The 17158-nt window shown below is 42.3% G+C and overlaps 1 protein-coding gene across 1 annotated transcript in view; it reads left to right on the forward strand.

The window, feature by feature from the left end:
• The window catches only part of LOC124605475 (intraflagellar transport protein 172 homolog), a 320057-nt gene that overhangs the window by 120033 nt on the left and 182866 nt on the right, over positions 1-17158 (forward strand). The window contains exons 13-14 of the mRNA XM_047137189.1: positions 5218-5506; positions 16886-17032. Coding sequence (XP_046993145.1) covers positions 5218-5506; positions 16886-17032 — 436 coding nt within the window. The remainder of the gene's footprint in view (positions 1-5217; positions 5507-16885; positions 17033-17158) is intronic.

A 17158-nucleotide genomic window follows, 5' to 3' on the forward strand; every position in this document is an offset into this window, starting at 1 on the left:
AATCATTTTGTTGGTTGGAATTTGTGTGAAGTCAATCCACTGTTGAAGTGCAGTGTGCATTCTGCCATCGGTTCAGCAAGAAGCTGCCTCTGCACAAGCTGATTTGAGAGTGACATACAAAGTTCTTGGAAGTTGGTTGCATACACAAATGGAAGAGCCATGCATGTTCGTTGAAAAAGCTGAGTGTATTTGAGATGTGTTCACATGGAAGCCACAGAGTTCCATAAGGCAGGCAGGCCAGGAACTTTATTTTCCTGAAACAATAGTGTGGCATGTTCTGAAATGACATCTGCACAAGGAGCCCTACAAGTTGCAGTTATTGCAGCAATTGCGTCCCAGTGACCATAACAGAAATGATGAATTTTGCATTTCAATTCTCCAGGATATGATAGAGGTCACTCATTCTGTATAACTCATCTTTTCGGACGAGTTGGCATCTCATCTGTTCGGTAAAGTAAACTACAGTAATGTAAGAATCTGGGGTTCACAAAATCCTGGCATCGTTGTCTAAGATGAAAGAGATTCACTGAAGCTGGATGTATTTTGTGCTGTTTATGTTCTAAATGGTTTATACACCTTTCCTTTTTGCGGAGGAAACTGTGACACAACTATCATATGTGGAAGTGCTGCAAAACTAGTTGTTTCCTCAACTTCACGAACATTTCAATTATGTTATTATTATGCGTGATACCACCCCACCTCACTTTCCCCATGAGGTGTGGTGTTATCTTAACAATACCATCCAACAACTGTGGATTGGAAGAGGTGGACAACAAGATCTTGTTCATTCTTTTTGGCCTACAAGGTCACCAGACCTCTCACCTTGTGTTTTTTTTTCTGTGGGCAGAGCTCACCATCTGCAGCACTGTCAATAGAACTGACTGTGGTCCTTTGGTGCAGAACCGAGTGGAGGGTCTGAATCAGAGGCTCAGATGGTTCTTTGACAATTTAGGCTGCAGCCTTGACTTGCATCATCGGATGGTGTGTTTCAGGGTTCCGCTTAATAGGTCAGAGTCCACTACACACAGAAAGCAGCTACACAGGTAGCGGGGGCTGTGTGGAAGTGGCTGGGCAGTTTTTTTCGGTTAGAGGGCCTCTTGGAACCCAGAAACGTCGTCCGTCTGAAAGGGGGTAGGTAAAACACAGTAAGTTAGTTGTAGAAACAATCGGTATTGTAGTTGTAAATTGTCGTAGCTGCATTGGGAAAGAACCTGAGCTCCAAGCCCTAATAGAAAACACTGAAGCTCAAATAGTTATAGGTACAGAAAGCTGGCTAAAGCTGGAAATAAGCTCAGCAGAAATTTTTTCTAATGATCTAACAGTGTTCAGAAAGCATAGATTAAATAAAATTGGTGGTGGAGTATATATTGCTGTCAGAAGTAGTTTACCTTCTAGTGAAATTGAAGTAGATAGTTCCTGTGAAATAGTATGGGTAGAGGTTATACTTGACAATTGGACCAAACTATTAACTGGGTCATTTTACCGACCCCTGACTCAGAAGATGTAGTTGCCGAATAGTTCAAAGAAAACTTGAGTCTCATTTCAAATAGGTACCCCTCTCATACAATTATAGTCGGTGGTGACTTTAATCTACCCTCAGTATGCTGGAAAAATTATACGTTTAAAGCCGGTGGCAGGCATAAAATGTCATCCGAAATTGTACTGAATGCTTTCTCAGAAAATTATTTTGAAAAATTAGTTCAGGAGCCCACTCAAAGCGTAAATGGTTGCAAAAGCGTACTTGACGTCTTAGCAACAAATAATCCTTGACCAATAGTGAGTATTGTGATGAATACAGGTATTAGAGACCACAAGGTAGTTGCTGCTAGGCTGAATACTGTAACTCCTACAACCATAAAAAAGAATCGCAAAGTACATCTACTTAAAAAAGCTGATAAAAATGCTATTAACGCCTTTTTAAGAGACAGTCTGCGCTCCTTCCGATTTGATCTTGTAAGCGTAGAAAAGTTGTGGAATGATTTCAAAGCAGCAGTTGAGAGATATATACCACATAAATTAATAAGTGATGGTACTGATCCCCCTTGGTACACGGAACGGGTCAGGTCGGTGTTGCAGAAGCAGCAAGAAAAGCATGCCAAATTTAAAAGAATGCAAAATCTCCAAGATTAGCAAAGGTTTGCAGAAGTTCGAAATATAGTGTGTACTTCAATATTGAGCAAGCAGTAAAGGAAACAAAAGAAAAATTTAGTGTAGGTATTAAAATCCATGGAGAAGAAATAAAAACTTTGAGGTTCGCCGATGACATTGTAATTCTGTCAGAGACAGCAAAGGACTTGGAAGAGCAGTTGAATGGAATGGACAGTTTCTTGAAAGGAGGATATAAGATGAACATCAATAAAAGCAAAACGAGAATCATGGAATGTAGTCAAATTAAGTCCAGTGATGCTGAGGGAATTAGATTAGGAAATGAGACACTTAAAGTAGTAAAGGAGTTTTGCTATTTGGGGAGCCAAATAACTAATGATGGTCGAAGTAGAGAGGATATAAAATGTAGACTGGCAATGGCAAGGAAAGCGTTTCTGAAAAAGAGAAATTTGTTAACATCGAGTGTAGATTTAAGTGCCAGGAAGTCATTTCTGAAAGTATTTGTATGGAGTGTAGCCATGCATGGAAGTGAAACATGGACGATAAATAGTTTGGACAAGAAGAGAATAGAAGCTTTCGAAATGTGGTGCTACAGAAGAATGCTGATGGTTAGATGGGTAGATCACATAACTAATGAGGAGGTATTGAATAGAATTGTGGAGAAGAGGAGTTTGTGGCACAACTTGACAAGAAGAAGGGACCAGTTGGTAGGACATGTTCTGAGGCATCAGGGGATCACAAATTTAGCATTGGAAGGCAGCGTGGAGGGTAAAAATCGTAGAGGGAGACCAAGAGATGGATACACTAAGCAGATTAAGAAGGATGGGAGATGAAGAAGCTTGCACAGGATAGAGTAGCATGGAGAGCTGCATCAAACCAGTCTCAGAAGACCACAACAACAATAACAACAACTTCAATCCAAGATGCTTTCAGTAATTTCCACAATGAAACTCTGTCTCAAAATCTGACAGAAAACCCAAAGAGATTCTGGTCACACATAAAGCACCCCATTGACAAGGTGCAATCAGTACCTTCACTGCACGATAACAACGATGAAGTCACTGATGACACTGCCACTAAAGCAGAGTTATTATACACATTTTTCTGAAACTCCTTCACCAAAGAAGATGAAGTAAATATTCCTGAATTCCAGTCAAGAACAATTGTCAAGATGAGAAACATAGAAATAGATATCCTCGATGTCGCAAAGCAGCTCAAATCACTTAATAAAGGCAAGGCTTCCAGTCCAGATTGTATACCAGTCAGGTTCCTCTCAGAGTATGCTGATACAATAGCTTCATATTTAGAAATTATATACAACTGCTCCCTCACAGAAAGATCTGTACATAAAGACTGGAAAACTGCTCAAGTCACACCAATACCCAAAAAGGGAAGTAGGAATAATCCATTGACTTACAGGCCCATATCACTAACATCAACTTGTAGTAGGGTTGTGGAACATATACTGTATTCAAACATTATGAAGTACCTCGAAGAAAATGATTTATTAACCTGTAGTCAGCACGGATTCAGAAAATATCTTTCTTGCAAAACACAACTAGCTCTTTATGCTCATGAAGTAATGAGTGCTATCGACAGGGGATGTCAAATTGATTACATATTTTTAGATTTCCTGGAGGCTTTCGACACCATTCCTCACAAGCGTCTAGTAACCAAAGTGCGTGCCTGTGGAATATCATCTCAGTTGTGCAACTGGATTCATGATTTCCTGTCAGAAAGATCACAGTTTGTAATAATAGGTGGAAAGTCATAGAGTAAAACTGAAATAATATCCGGCGTACCCCAAGGAAGTGTTATAGACCCTCTATTGTTCCTGATCTATATTAACGACATAGGAGACAATCTCAGTAGCCATCTTAAATTGTTTTTGTAGGTAATGCTTTCATATACTGTCTTGTAAAGTCATCAGATGACCAAAACTAAATGCAAAATGATGTAGGTAAGATATCTGTATAGTGCGAATTGTGGCAATTGACCCTGAATAAGGAAAAGTGTGAAGTTATTCACATTAGTACTAAAAGAAATCAGCTAAATTTTGATTATGCGATAAGTCACGCAAATCCAAAGGCTGTAAATTCAGCTAAATACTTAGGGATTACAATTGCAAATAACCTAAATTGGAACGATTACATAGATAATATTGTGGGTAGAGAAAACCAAAGACTGAGATTCATTGGCAGAACACTTAGAAGGTGCAACAGGTCTACTAAAGAGACTGCTTACACCACGCTTGTCTGCCCTATTCTGGAGTATTGCTGTGTGGTGTGGGATCTGCATCAGGTGGGACTGACGGATGACATTGAAAAAGTATAAAGTAGAGTAGGTTGTTTTGTATTATCGTGAAATAGGGGAGATAGTGTCACAGACATGATACATGAATTGGAGTGGCAATAATTAAAACAAAGGCATTTTTTGTTGCGACGGGATCTTCTCATGAAATTTCAATCACCAGTTTTCTCCTCCGATTGCAAAAACATGTTGTTGGTACCCACCTACATAGGGAGAAATGATCATCATGATAAAATAAGAGAAATCAGGGCTCGCACAGAAGTGCTCATTTTTCCTGCACGCCGTTCCAGAGTGGAACGATAGAGAGACAGCTTGAAGGTGGTTTATTGAACTCTCTGCCAGGCACTTTATTGTGAACAGCAGAGTAATCACGTAGATGTAGATGTAGGTGTAAAAGACAAGAGTCTTTGCCCCACCTATGGCAGCTACTCTTCAAGGTCTGAAGAAGCAGATTAGTTGAAGCTGTCAATTCAATCAACAGGGTCCTGTTGATTCATGTGTGGAATGAAATGGATTACCATTTTGATGTTTCTTGAGCAATGCATGGTGCTCGTATTGAGTGTACATTGTAGCATCTGTGTGAACATAAAACTTTTAACCTTCCTCTATCCAGTGACGTTCAGTATTTTTCTGCCTTTCACAGTTTGTCTGTAATAAACATTGGAAATCTGTTCTTTTTTTTGATCATCCTGTATATTTGCATGTAGTTTTATTTTGATGATAGTTGTACATACAGATGTGTTGTAATTTGTGTTAGAGGTTTTAGTACCTTGCATTGGATATTTTTGTAATATGTTTCAGGTTGTTGTGCAAGAAGGTAGTCATCAGCTTGGTTATGAACTTGATGAGGGACTCGTTGAATTTGGGACTGCCTTGCATGATAATAACTTTATAAGAGCCATTACATTTTTAGAAAACTTGGGAGATAAACCAGAAGCTGAAGGAATGTGGACAAATCTTGCCAATATAGCAGTTGCTGAGAATAATTTAAAAATAGCGCAAAGATGCTATGCAGCATTAGGTGATGTGGCATGCAGTCATTTCCTCAAGGAAACCATAACAACAGCTGAAAACTATGCCAAAGAGTATGGTAAATACTCCCTTTGTATATGATCAACAATAACATAAAACAAAATCCTCTGAAATGTGATTAGTGATTTATGTCCTAAACTGTCATTTGCCATCTGCATCTGCACTCTGGTGAATATTTCCTAATCATTGCCTCTAGTACGTCTTAACAAAGTATAAGTCATTCATATGTATCAGTGATCAAAGCAATAATTGTAAGTTGAAGTACATAACTATTTATTTATTCAGCCATGGATCATCTTATATGTCTAATACTATAATGTGTGTGTGTGTGTGTGTGTGTGTGTGTGTGTGTGTGTGTGTGTGGGCGCGCACGCACACACGTGCATGGATGTGTGTGCGTGTGAATCTGAGATTGCAAATAGAGGAAAGTATAAATTATATGAAAAAAGATTAAAGGTAGCTAAAGATTAATGTAAAAGAGCAGTTGTGTAATTGGTCAGCATGTAGCCTTGTAGAATAAAATCAGCTCTGCTTTCAAGCTGTGAGATTGCAGATGAAATTCTTAGGCTTTTGTCATCTGTCCCTGCCACCATCTTCTGGTTAAAATTACTGGCTGACAGGGTTGGCTGGTGTTCAGTTTGTGTTACACCAAACACCCACAGACATTAAACACTTATTCTTCCTGAGCTGTACATTTGAATGGAATGGAAAGAAACTCTAATAACTGGTGCAATGGGATGTACCATCTATCATATGCATCATAGTAGTTGGAAGAGTACAGATGTAAACGTTGATGTAGATATTGATAAGGTAGCAGCATCCAGAAGCTTGCAGATGAAAGGCAAAATGATGCATGCGTAAGAAGGAGAGTTAGATAGCTTCTAATAGTTACAGACCGTTGCAGGACTAGATGACATCAGGTGAGTTGATGGGATGGTACAACATTTTAAACTTCCACTTCCCTGTAAGTGTCGCATACTCCATGCGCCACCTCACATCATTCTGTCCAGCAGCAGAACAGAGCTACTAAAAATGCTCAACTCACCTTCATGTGCATGAGTCATTTCCTCCTTGCCTAAGTAAGTAGATCGCTGAGCCAATCTTGACAGTCAGCTGGAGACAGTGAAAGGGACTACTGCTGAAAGCTTAAGAATTTAATTTGAAATGATGCAGCTTGGAAATCAAGAAGATTTTATTCTGGCTTGCTGCTGCAAAACACTCTTGAGTAAAGGCTGTGTACTACATGTAAATTAACTGATGTGTTTGACGTAATATCGAGAGATCACAATTATGATCTGTGGAACTGTTAGGCAAAGTCGGACCATGGAAAGTCCAGGTCAGAGTTGCCAGACATATCGCTCATATGTCTGTCAGATGTGCCTGCTTATGCAAATGTGTGTGTGCATTTTCTATTCTGAAGAAAGCTATGGTCAAAAGCTAAATGATTAATGGACTTTTCATTGTGCCTGTCTGCAAACTCAGTGTGTCATTTTCGTGGTGAATAGCAATCTATCCTTGCGTTCATTGTTAACTAACTGTTAAGAAAAATCAGGGCTTGAAATTTATATCAGTGTTGGAACTGACAATTTTATACAGGTTTATAGAAAAGCACTATTCAGAATTTCAGAGCTCTTGAATTTGATGTGGACTGAGCATATTACGAACAAATTTTCTGGCTAATGAGAATCAATATTATAAGCTGTTAGTAATGAAACTAATAGTTTAAAATTTAAAACACATGCTTATTCAAATAAAGCATTATTTATTTTATTATAAAAGAGGTTTTTAGTGTATTGTTATCACCAGAAGAATATGAAGATGATTTCAATAATTGTGAGTCACAATTCGGTGAAAGGTTCATCTGCCAATAAGATAATTTTATTCAATGAATCTTGTTGGAACTAGCCATAATTATTGTTTAAATGTGGTATTAGTTGTTACATAAATAATCACATTTACAACAGGATTCATGCTGATGGTCGATTACAAGGAAGAAAGGAGCACTTACCTAGAATATACTGAGCTCATCACACTTCAAGACACACTTTTATTATTCTTTCCACTTGCTCTTATTATTCTTTCCACTTCATTGATCAAGTATCCGCTTACCTATGTGACTTTTCTAACAAAATGAGAAAGTTGCCAAGAACTGCAGGCGAGAAAGCTGTAGCAGTAGACAGTAGGAGAAAAATCACCAATGCAAAGTTTTCAGTAGTCAGTACTTTCTGGAATTTTAGATGTGACAAGGAGAATAGTTTCTTTATGCTAAATAAGGAAAGAATAAACTGAAAGGAGTACCACAGATGTTAGAGAAATGGGCAGCTACAGAAAAGAAAAAAAGGAAACAAACGGTGAAGAAGGAGCAGTCAAGAAAAATAAAGACAGTAGAAGCTGCAAAATGTGAAAGGGAGATATAAATGGAAAATAAATATATGTGAATAAATATTTATAGTCTTTGCAGGCACAACTACAACATATCATTTTAACTACAGTTATTTGTTATTAAAACCTACAGATGTATTTGTCTGTTAGTATACATTTGGAGTTGTTCAATTGTCCTGATAGTTTTTTGTAACGGGACATGATGGAATATTTTAATAAATTAAGGGCAAAAGCATTGGAAAATGGGTAAGAGTTGGGTGCTGAAGGATGGAAGGGATGTTGACAATAAAATTAAACAGTACTTCAGGTAACTGCTGGATTGATGCTGTGAACAAATACAGGATGTATCATAATTAATGACATATGCATACAGTTGAAAGTCTCAGTAAATATAGGGTCGAAAATACATACCTTAAGAGCTACTAGCAATTTTTCATCTTTGATACTGTGAGGCAAATCTACTGCAAGCTTTTTTCTTTCAACATTTTGGGAAGTAGCAGTACGGACCAAAACAAGGAAAAAATGTCCAGTAAACATTTGCTCTAAAATCCATACCTTAAAAGTTATGAGCAATTGTTCATTAGAAGAGTTGTGTTTCCAAGTAGCGAAGATAAGTACATGCTCATAGCTTTTTAGGTATGCATTTTAGAGCTGGTCATTTTTTTCTTGTTTTGGTCCACATTACCATTCCCCAAAATATGGAAAGCAAAGAGCTTTCAGTAGAAGAGGTTTGCTTCACAGTATCGAAGATGAAAAATTGCTCGTAGCTCTTAGGGTATGAATTTTCGACCCTATGTTTACTGAGACTTTTTTGCTTCTAGTATTGAGTACTTTCAACTGAATGTGTTTACACCATTAATTGTGATAGATCCTGTGTATGCCTTAGAGCAAATTCCAGCCTTCAACTTTTGAGGTTTTGGGGCAGGGAGGGCAGTTCAAATTAATTGTGTGGGCAACAGGTGCCACAGATACAAATATTGTTATGCTACGCACATTCTACGACAGGGTATTTTGGGTTACCATTATGGATTCCATCTGTGTAAATTCATTTTTACAAATAATGTAGTGCTGTCGTGACAAAATATAAAAATGGCAATGAAATGAACACCCATAGCTGCTTACAGGCATTGACATATGTCAACAGGGACAGATGAAAATGTGTGCCCCAACTGGGACTCGAACCCTGCTTACATGGCAGACGCTCTATCCATCTGAGCCACCAAGGACACAGAGGATAGCGCGACTGCAGGGATTTATCTCTGGCATGCCTCCTGCGAAACCCACATTCTCAACGTATTGTCCTGCACTACATTCGTAGTGCCCCCGCCCATTATACTCATTATTCGCGGCGTGTTGCCGATTCCCATAAGAGTTCGGGCACTGTTTGTGCATTCGCACAGAAGAAGAAGATGGTCAAGTGGCCGGTGAGCCTTAACTATACATATACTGAGATGGTATCTGTTCTTTCGGACATGCCCGAACAAACATATTGCTCCTGCGTTGTTGCTTGCCTCATGCAATCCCCCCCCAGATGGCCTTATCATCAAATTACCCATCTCCGGCTGCCACCTCTTCTTCCACTATGACATCTATCTGTTCAGATTCTGCCAATCCTTAGCCCTCAGCAACATAGTCCTGCAAAACCATATCAACCAAGCCAAAACCTTCTTGCAGTACCTGCTCTCCATCCATAAAATTCTCCTGCCATGCAATCCCAAATTCCTGTCACCCATAATACACATTGAAACTCTTGCCCTCCAGGAATTAGAGTGACATGCATAATGCCACCTCAGATAACTCCACCCTGCTCACTTCCCACACCCACTTTGGAGTACCATTGTCCACCATCTCTACAACAACTCCAAACCTCTTCCCATGTCTCCTCATCGCTGACAAATGCTGCCTCGCAAACCTACGACATTTACCCCACCCTCCAAAACTCCCTCTCACCACCACTTAGAATCCAGAACCTAAACAGACCCAAAACACAGTCCTTTCCTACAGAAGCCTTAGCCCCACAAAAATATCAATCCTTTCCAAAGGCCTCACCTTTTGCCCCACTCCCAAATTTAATCATGCAGAACTTGTTGAAGACCTTCTCCCATTCTCTACAGTTGGAACACTTTTTCGCCACCAACGCTACCAGTCAGACTCAACCAAAGACCAATGTTGAACCCTGCCTGACTCAGTTCACTCCTCCATCCAACCATGATCCACCACCACTGCACTCAAACACCCCCCTTTTAACTTTCAAGAATTTCTTCACCTTGAACCTTGCCTCACCATCATCCCCCAAATCCCTCAAGATGCTAACTAACATTACATTCACAGAAAGAACTGCAGCCCACCATCTAAAAATTGATCCTGAACGTGTGATGCTGCATGCATTCATAGGTTCCACCACTGTTGTTTTGAACTGGAAGGATTACCTGGCGGGAGGGCTCCGCCAGATGACAGATACATCTATGTGCAAACCTTGCCACAGTGACCCATTCCAGAAATCCAGTCTCTTCAAATCCTTAGGTCCATTCCAGAACCTCTCCCCAGAGTCCATCTCTCTGCTCACTCCTACCATTCCCCGCACTCCTACCTTCTACATGCTTCCTAATGTCCATAAACCCAACCACCGAGGATGCCCCATTGTGGCCGGTTACTGTGCCCCCACTGAGAGAATCTCTGCCTACATAGGCCAACACCTTCAGCCTATTACTCAAAACCTACCCTCCTATATAAAAGATACCAACCCTTTCCTCCATAAACTCTCCACAGTTCTTGTCCCTTTACCACACAGTGCCCTGCTCATCACCCTTTACACTAACATCCCTAATACCCGTAACCTTATTGCTGTTGAATACTACCTTTTTCCAATGCCCAATGGATTCCAAACCAACAACTTCCTTCCTAGTCACCATCACCAACTATATCTTCACCCACAGTTACTTCTCCTTTGAAAGCTTTACCTACAAACAAATCCGGTGTATGGCTATGGGCACCTGCATGGCACCATCCTATGCCAACCTATTCATGGACCATCTGGAGGAATCATTCCTTAACACCCAGAAACCTAAACCCCTCACCTGGTTCAGATTCATTGGTGACATCTTTGTGATCTGGATTGAGGATGAGGACACCCTATCCACATTCCTTCAGAACCTCAACAGCTTCTTCCCTATTTGTGTCACGTGGTCCTACTCAGCCCAACAAACCACCTTCCTAGATGTTACCTCCACGGCAAAGATGAATACATCAGTACCTTTGATCATATCAAACCTACTGACCACCAGCAATACCTCCACTTCGACAGCTACCACTCATTCCATACAAAGAAGTCCCTTCCATACAGCCTAGCCACCCATAGTTGTCACATCTGCAGTGACAAGTGATCGCTCTCGAAGTATACTGAGGGTCTCACTGAGGCCTTCACAGACTGTCATTATCCACCCAACCTTGTACAATAACAAATCTACTGTGCCTTATCTTTCAAGACTCCCGCAACCTCCCAAAGTCTCACCATCTGGCCACAGAGGAGCATTCGCCTCGTAACTCAGTACCACCCGGAACAGGAGCATTCATGCCTCAGATCTCTGTAATAGATCCTCCCACCACCACCTACTCCAGTCTGGTCACAAACTTTACCTAACCCCTGGCGGCAGAAGGCAGATGCTGACGGTAGTAATTAATTGTACCCAAGAAACATTGGAGTTCTTTGTAAGTAGCCGGATGCGGCAATGACGTGATGGCCTACACGCGGGGTTTGGGAGGCTGTATTCCATCTGTGGAGATTGTGTAACCCAAAAATGTGACAGAAGACTGGCGCAGTTGGAATTTGCCCTTGTTGATCTTGACGCTGTTGGAGTTCAAGGCCTGGAGGACCTTGGATAAATGATTTGTATGTTCCTCAGCCGAGTTGCTGAAAATGAGTATGTCATCCAGATATGCAAAGCAAAACTCGAACTGTTGCAAGATTGTGTCGATGAAACGTTGTCATGTTTGTGCCGTGTGTTTCAGGCCGAACAGCATGAAGTTGTATTGGAACAAACCGAGCGGCATGATAATAGCTGTCTTTGGAATGTCTTCCGGTGCTATGAGAATCTGGTGATAGGCACGTTTACAGTCAATAACACTGAAGATTGTGGCGCCCAATAGCATAATGAGTGACATCATTTATGTTCGGCACTAGGTAATTGTCCATGATGGTATGAGCGTTTAAACATCTGTAGTCGCCGCACATTCAGAACGAACCGCTGTGTTTGGTGATGAGGCGAATCGGTGAGGACCAGTTGCTGTCCAACGGTTACAGGATACCTGCCTCCAAAAGCTCATTAGTTTGCTGCTGGGCCGCGTCCAGCTTAATGGGGTTGAGGTGTCTAATCTTGTGCCTAATAGGAGGGCTGGTAGTGGTAACTATCTTGGGTGTTGTTCCGTCAGTCGCGGAAGAAATGAGAACTGCACACTAGACTGAGCAATATCCTGACGTGAAGTTTTTGGACAAGTGAGGCATGACGAAGTGTAACTGTTAGTGCAAGTGGGAAAAGGCAGCATGAAAGTCACATTACGTGAGCACCGCATGCGTTTGTTTGGAGAGGTCAGCTGAGCATGCAGCACGGAGCAGATCGGGATGCACAGCGATGGTCTGTTGTCAGCCTTGCCTTGGGTAACCAGTGCGGGCAAGAGAGGCATTGGCGTCATGCGGGGAACAGTGATGGTCGCTGAGTCACATGGCTGGCGCACGAGAGAGGGGGAACTTTTATTAACACGTGGGACGGCTGCCTGCGCTGTGGAAGTGGTTGTATCGCACACGCGACTGTCATTAGAAGCACTGTTTGAAACACATGGCACTGAACGTGGTGAGGGCGTCGGGGGTGCAGTGTCTACCGGATGCGAATCGTCACACACAAGTAATGTTTTTGGACCAAGCTGCTGAGTGTCCGAGCTGGTGTCTGCTGGAGAAACAAGGTTAGGTGGCAGTACTGTGGACTGCAGTTTCAGCAGCGAGGTACGTTCCATGACGAGCTTGTTGCAAGTGTGTGCTATTCGTTATTTCAGCTCGTCGTTTTCCCGGTGGAATTGTGCTGCTGAGTCGTATTCTGACAGTAGGTTAGTGACGCAAGTCACAACATCGCTTGCGAGGGTGGAGCACTTGTGTACTAACTCACATGCCACGAGAGAAACAGAACGTGGAACATAAGTGCAGGTGCACAGTATCTGAGTTTTAGTGGGATGGTGTAGCACCGAGACCTGAACCACGTTCGGAGAGAGTTTGTAATGGGACAAAAAATCCATACCGAGCGTTGGTTCATCGATGTCAGCAATGTAGAAAGTCCATGGAAAACACAGAGAAGGAGATGTGTGCACCGTAACTTTGACAGAGCCTGAGGTTTGTAACGTTGATGCGTTGACAGCTCGCAGAGGTGACCTCGTCAGTGAGAAGATGGGGGGAGCCATCGATATAGGTACGATAGACACGTCAGCACCAGTGTCGACTAGGAAAACGAGCCGTGACAAAATGTCAGTTACGTATAAACAACTGCTTGTCTGGGCGGACGAGTGGACAGAGTGCAATGTATGGAGACACCTGTGAGGTTCCCTGCAGGACTCAGTGTCGTTTGGGTCCTGCAGTCAGCTTGGGTGCTGGCAAGGTAACTGGCACTTCTTAGCATTATCGCCGAAAACCTTGTGGTACAAGCAGTAGGGATGAGCCGGATGTGGTGGTGGTGCTGACTGCGGCAGTGGAAGAGGCTTGTCCTTGTTGATTTGTTCTGGCGTGTATACCAGCACGTATGGTGCGTGGGTGATCCTGGAATGTTCGGATGCTGGAGAGAGCAAGAGAAAACTGCCAGGTGGTGTAGAAAGCATGGATGTGGAACAAACTCTGCCTCTGCCAGCAGACGGCAGGTAAACAGGAGCAGATGTGCCGAACAGTGGTGAGTGGTGAGGTGGTTGGTGTTCTCATATTAATGCATACAGCTTGGCTGCAATGCGGAGATGAGAGCCGATTGACTTGAAGGAGTGTTGTGGTAGCAGGTGAATCTGTGGGTCAGTAGGCAATTTGGCGGACCATACCGCCCACAGAGTGACGTCCAGCATTGTCTGCTCACTCACAAGCAACTGAAGGCGGCGCCAGTGTTGTGATGGAGTTCAGTCCCCTATGTGTTCCTTGTGCAAGATCTTGATGATTAATTCTTGTGGTGTGCAGGCGAGTCGGTCCATGATCATTTTCTTCATGAACTCGTACTTCGATGGAGGTGGTGACGAGAGGAGTAGATCGCAAATTAAGTCTGAGTGATCATGGAGGTGCATGACGAGACACAGGAAGTTAGAGTTGTCATCGGACACATGATGCAACTCGAAAAAATGCTCAACAATCGCAAACCCTGATACAGGGTTGTCTTGATGTAAAGGAGGCAGCTTCGGCAGACGACCAGGTGAAGGGGACGAAGGGGGCTTCGGTGTCCCTTGGAAAACCAGCTGGTCCGTGGTTGGAGGGGCCGTACAGCAGACCGGCACAGTAAGCGTAGGTGTGTTACTGGCTAGCACTTCCGTAGCAATGGCGGGTTGCATTGTCCTTGATGTGTCGCAAAAACACGATGCAGCTGGCACGGTCGGTACTGTGGGAACGAGCGGTTGCGCAATACGTGCGGGGGTCCCGTAAACTGGACCAGAGATTACAGGTACTGAATTGAATTGACTCACCCCAGACATAATGCGGAAGGCAAGCGTGGTAGACACAGGCGGTGCTGTAGGAGAGGCGAGCGGCTGAGCGACCGAAACCTGGGCCCCCTGCAAGAGGGGATGGGGAGGGGTGTGTGGCAGGGGGCTGTGGGTCGGTAACTTGTATGACCAAAGTTCTTCTTAAGTGAGCATGGAGAATTGTGTACACTAAAATGTTCTTGATTAGTTTGCCAATGAGGCAAAACTGGAACAGGTCGTGGTTGATAGTGGCCGGGTGCATTTTGCAATAATGGCGGTGCTGCACATGGCACAACAGTAACTGTTATTGTGGTCCGTTGAAAGTCAAAGTATGTGTGCGAATGTAGATCACTTTTAGCGCTATACGATTGATCAGTAGCTACACAGTTCTGAATATTATTCACTTCACACTTCACATGTTGGTGAGCATAGTCCAGCAACACGAAACCTGAATCCATTGTTTGTGTTAGCGGTATAGCGCTCAACCGTTGTAGAGCGACAAAGTTTGAAGTTAACGTGGCTGGAGATCGCGAAACACTGTGAATTAATGTAGAACCGGTCGTTGTCGAAGGAATGAAGATGTCCAGCAATCGTTGTTGTGCTTCCAAATCTTTGAACAAAGCATTGGGTGAGCTAGCCATGGCATTGTGCGCATAACTTGTTGATTTGGAACACCTGGCGTGGAAGTCGCGGAAGACGTAGAAACTTTGGGGTCCCCAGTATGGGAACGGGATACAATTATCAGTTGAATGCAATAACTATCCCCATTAAATTCCACATAGACATATATTTCGCAGTAAGTCATATATGTATACACAGCTTGCGATACAGAACAGAACTAAAAACTAACATGGAGGCTTGGTAGAGCAATAAGAGTCCAAAGCTGGTGTTAATCGTGGTCGATACAACCTATCGACGCCACAGCACTATTATCAGAACTGTTTCAAATTGACAGATACAGTTATCTTTTTGTTTTACAAGATTTAGAAAACTGAAATGGAATGAAGGAAGGAGTGGGTACTGTGAATAAATGCTGAGATGGAAGGAATTAACGTAAATTAAGGCCAGGTGGGTGGCGAGAACAAAGGTTAGGTTAGGTTAGGTTAGGTTGTTTTAGGTGTAGGTGGTAACTAACACTACAACATGTCCTTGGTTCTCGCCATCCAGCTGGCCTTAATTTAATTCCTTCCGTCTTCACATTTATTCACAGCAACTACTCCTTTCTTCACTCCATTTCAGTTTTCTACATCTGTCATTTTCTGACTTGTCTATTTTTCACCATACTCACTCCCACCTCTGTTACATACAATGCACTTAGCTTTTCTCTCTTATTAACTCGTGCACAATGTTTTGCTGGTAATTTCTGTCATGCATATTACCCTGTCTTCCACCTTTAAGCTCTCAGGATTTCAAATCTCGTCCAGTGCAGTCCCCAACAATCATTTTTTCTCATCCCGCCCAATAAGTCTCCCCTGACTGGGGGGTTCTGGGTGACTTTTTTAAACTGTACCCCTTTCCCTAATTCTCTCCAGTTCGGCTGGCCACTGTGGCCGAGCGGTTCTAGGCGCTTTAGTCCAGAACTGCGCTGCTTCTACGGTCGCAGGTGCGAATCCTGCCTCGGGCATGGATGTGTGTGATGTCCTTAGGTTAGTTAGATTTAAGTAGTTCTAAGCCTAGGGGACTGATGACCTCAGATGTTAAGTCCCATAGTGCTTAAAGCCATTTGAACCATCACCTCCAGTTCTTTTCCTTCACCCTCTTCTTTCCCCTTCAACTTTTCTGCCAGAAGAAGGCGCCACTGGCTCAGAAAGCTTGTGAAAGTTCAGTCATTGTGTGTGTGTGTGTGTGTGTGTGTGTGTGTGTGTGTGTGTGTGTGTACCCCTGCCACTGCTTGGTGAGTAGATTTTTTTTCTGTCCATTTACATTATATTATAAAGTTAACAGGATTGCTGGCCAGGACATTCCTTGCTGAGGGAGAGAGGGATATAGAGTGTGGATGATTAAGAACGATAGGTGGATCACTCAGGCACCAGGATGGAGCGGATTCATTTTGAGTGAGGACAAGGGAGGCGTTGCTGTTTTACTTGATTTTTAGTGATATTGACAGTACATTAAACAACTATCTCTTGTTTCAGTTTCACAGTCTATTTTCTGCTGTTAAGAACTGTCTAGCCATTCTGTATTATATTTATTAGTTTTCTCAGTTGAATTTTCCCTTGATGCAATATTAAGAAAGCCTCATAATTTAGTTTTCACTGCTTTTTTTGTTGGCCTAAAATGGATTCCAAATTTTAGCTTTCCTGTTAATTTTCTTTGTTATTTTTAGAAACAAATTAGATGTTTTCTAAATTTTAAATTTTTTCAGGTGGTAATGGAATGCTGTGTCCTGATGTGTTGGCTCGTATGGCAATGTTCAATAAAACGTTCAAAGAAGCTGAAGCCATATATATTGAACACAACAATCTTGACAAAGCAATTGAAATGTACCAGAAACTTCACAAATGGGATGAAGGTAAGACATGAGTATTTAGTAATCGTTAATTCTCATACTCTAAATTACTATGCAGGCAGGATAAAAAATTATACCTGTTGTTTCTTGTCTCACACTGGCCTAACAGTAGTCAATAATGATGGATTA

The sequence above is a fragment of the Schistocerca americana genome, chromosome 3 (genome assembly GCF_021461395.2).
Source record: "Schistocerca americana isolate TAMUIC-IGC-003095 chromosome 3, iqSchAmer2.1, whole genome shotgun sequence".
Classification (NCBI taxonomy): Eukaryota; Metazoa; Arthropoda; class Insecta; order Orthoptera; family Acrididae; genus Schistocerca; species Schistocerca americana.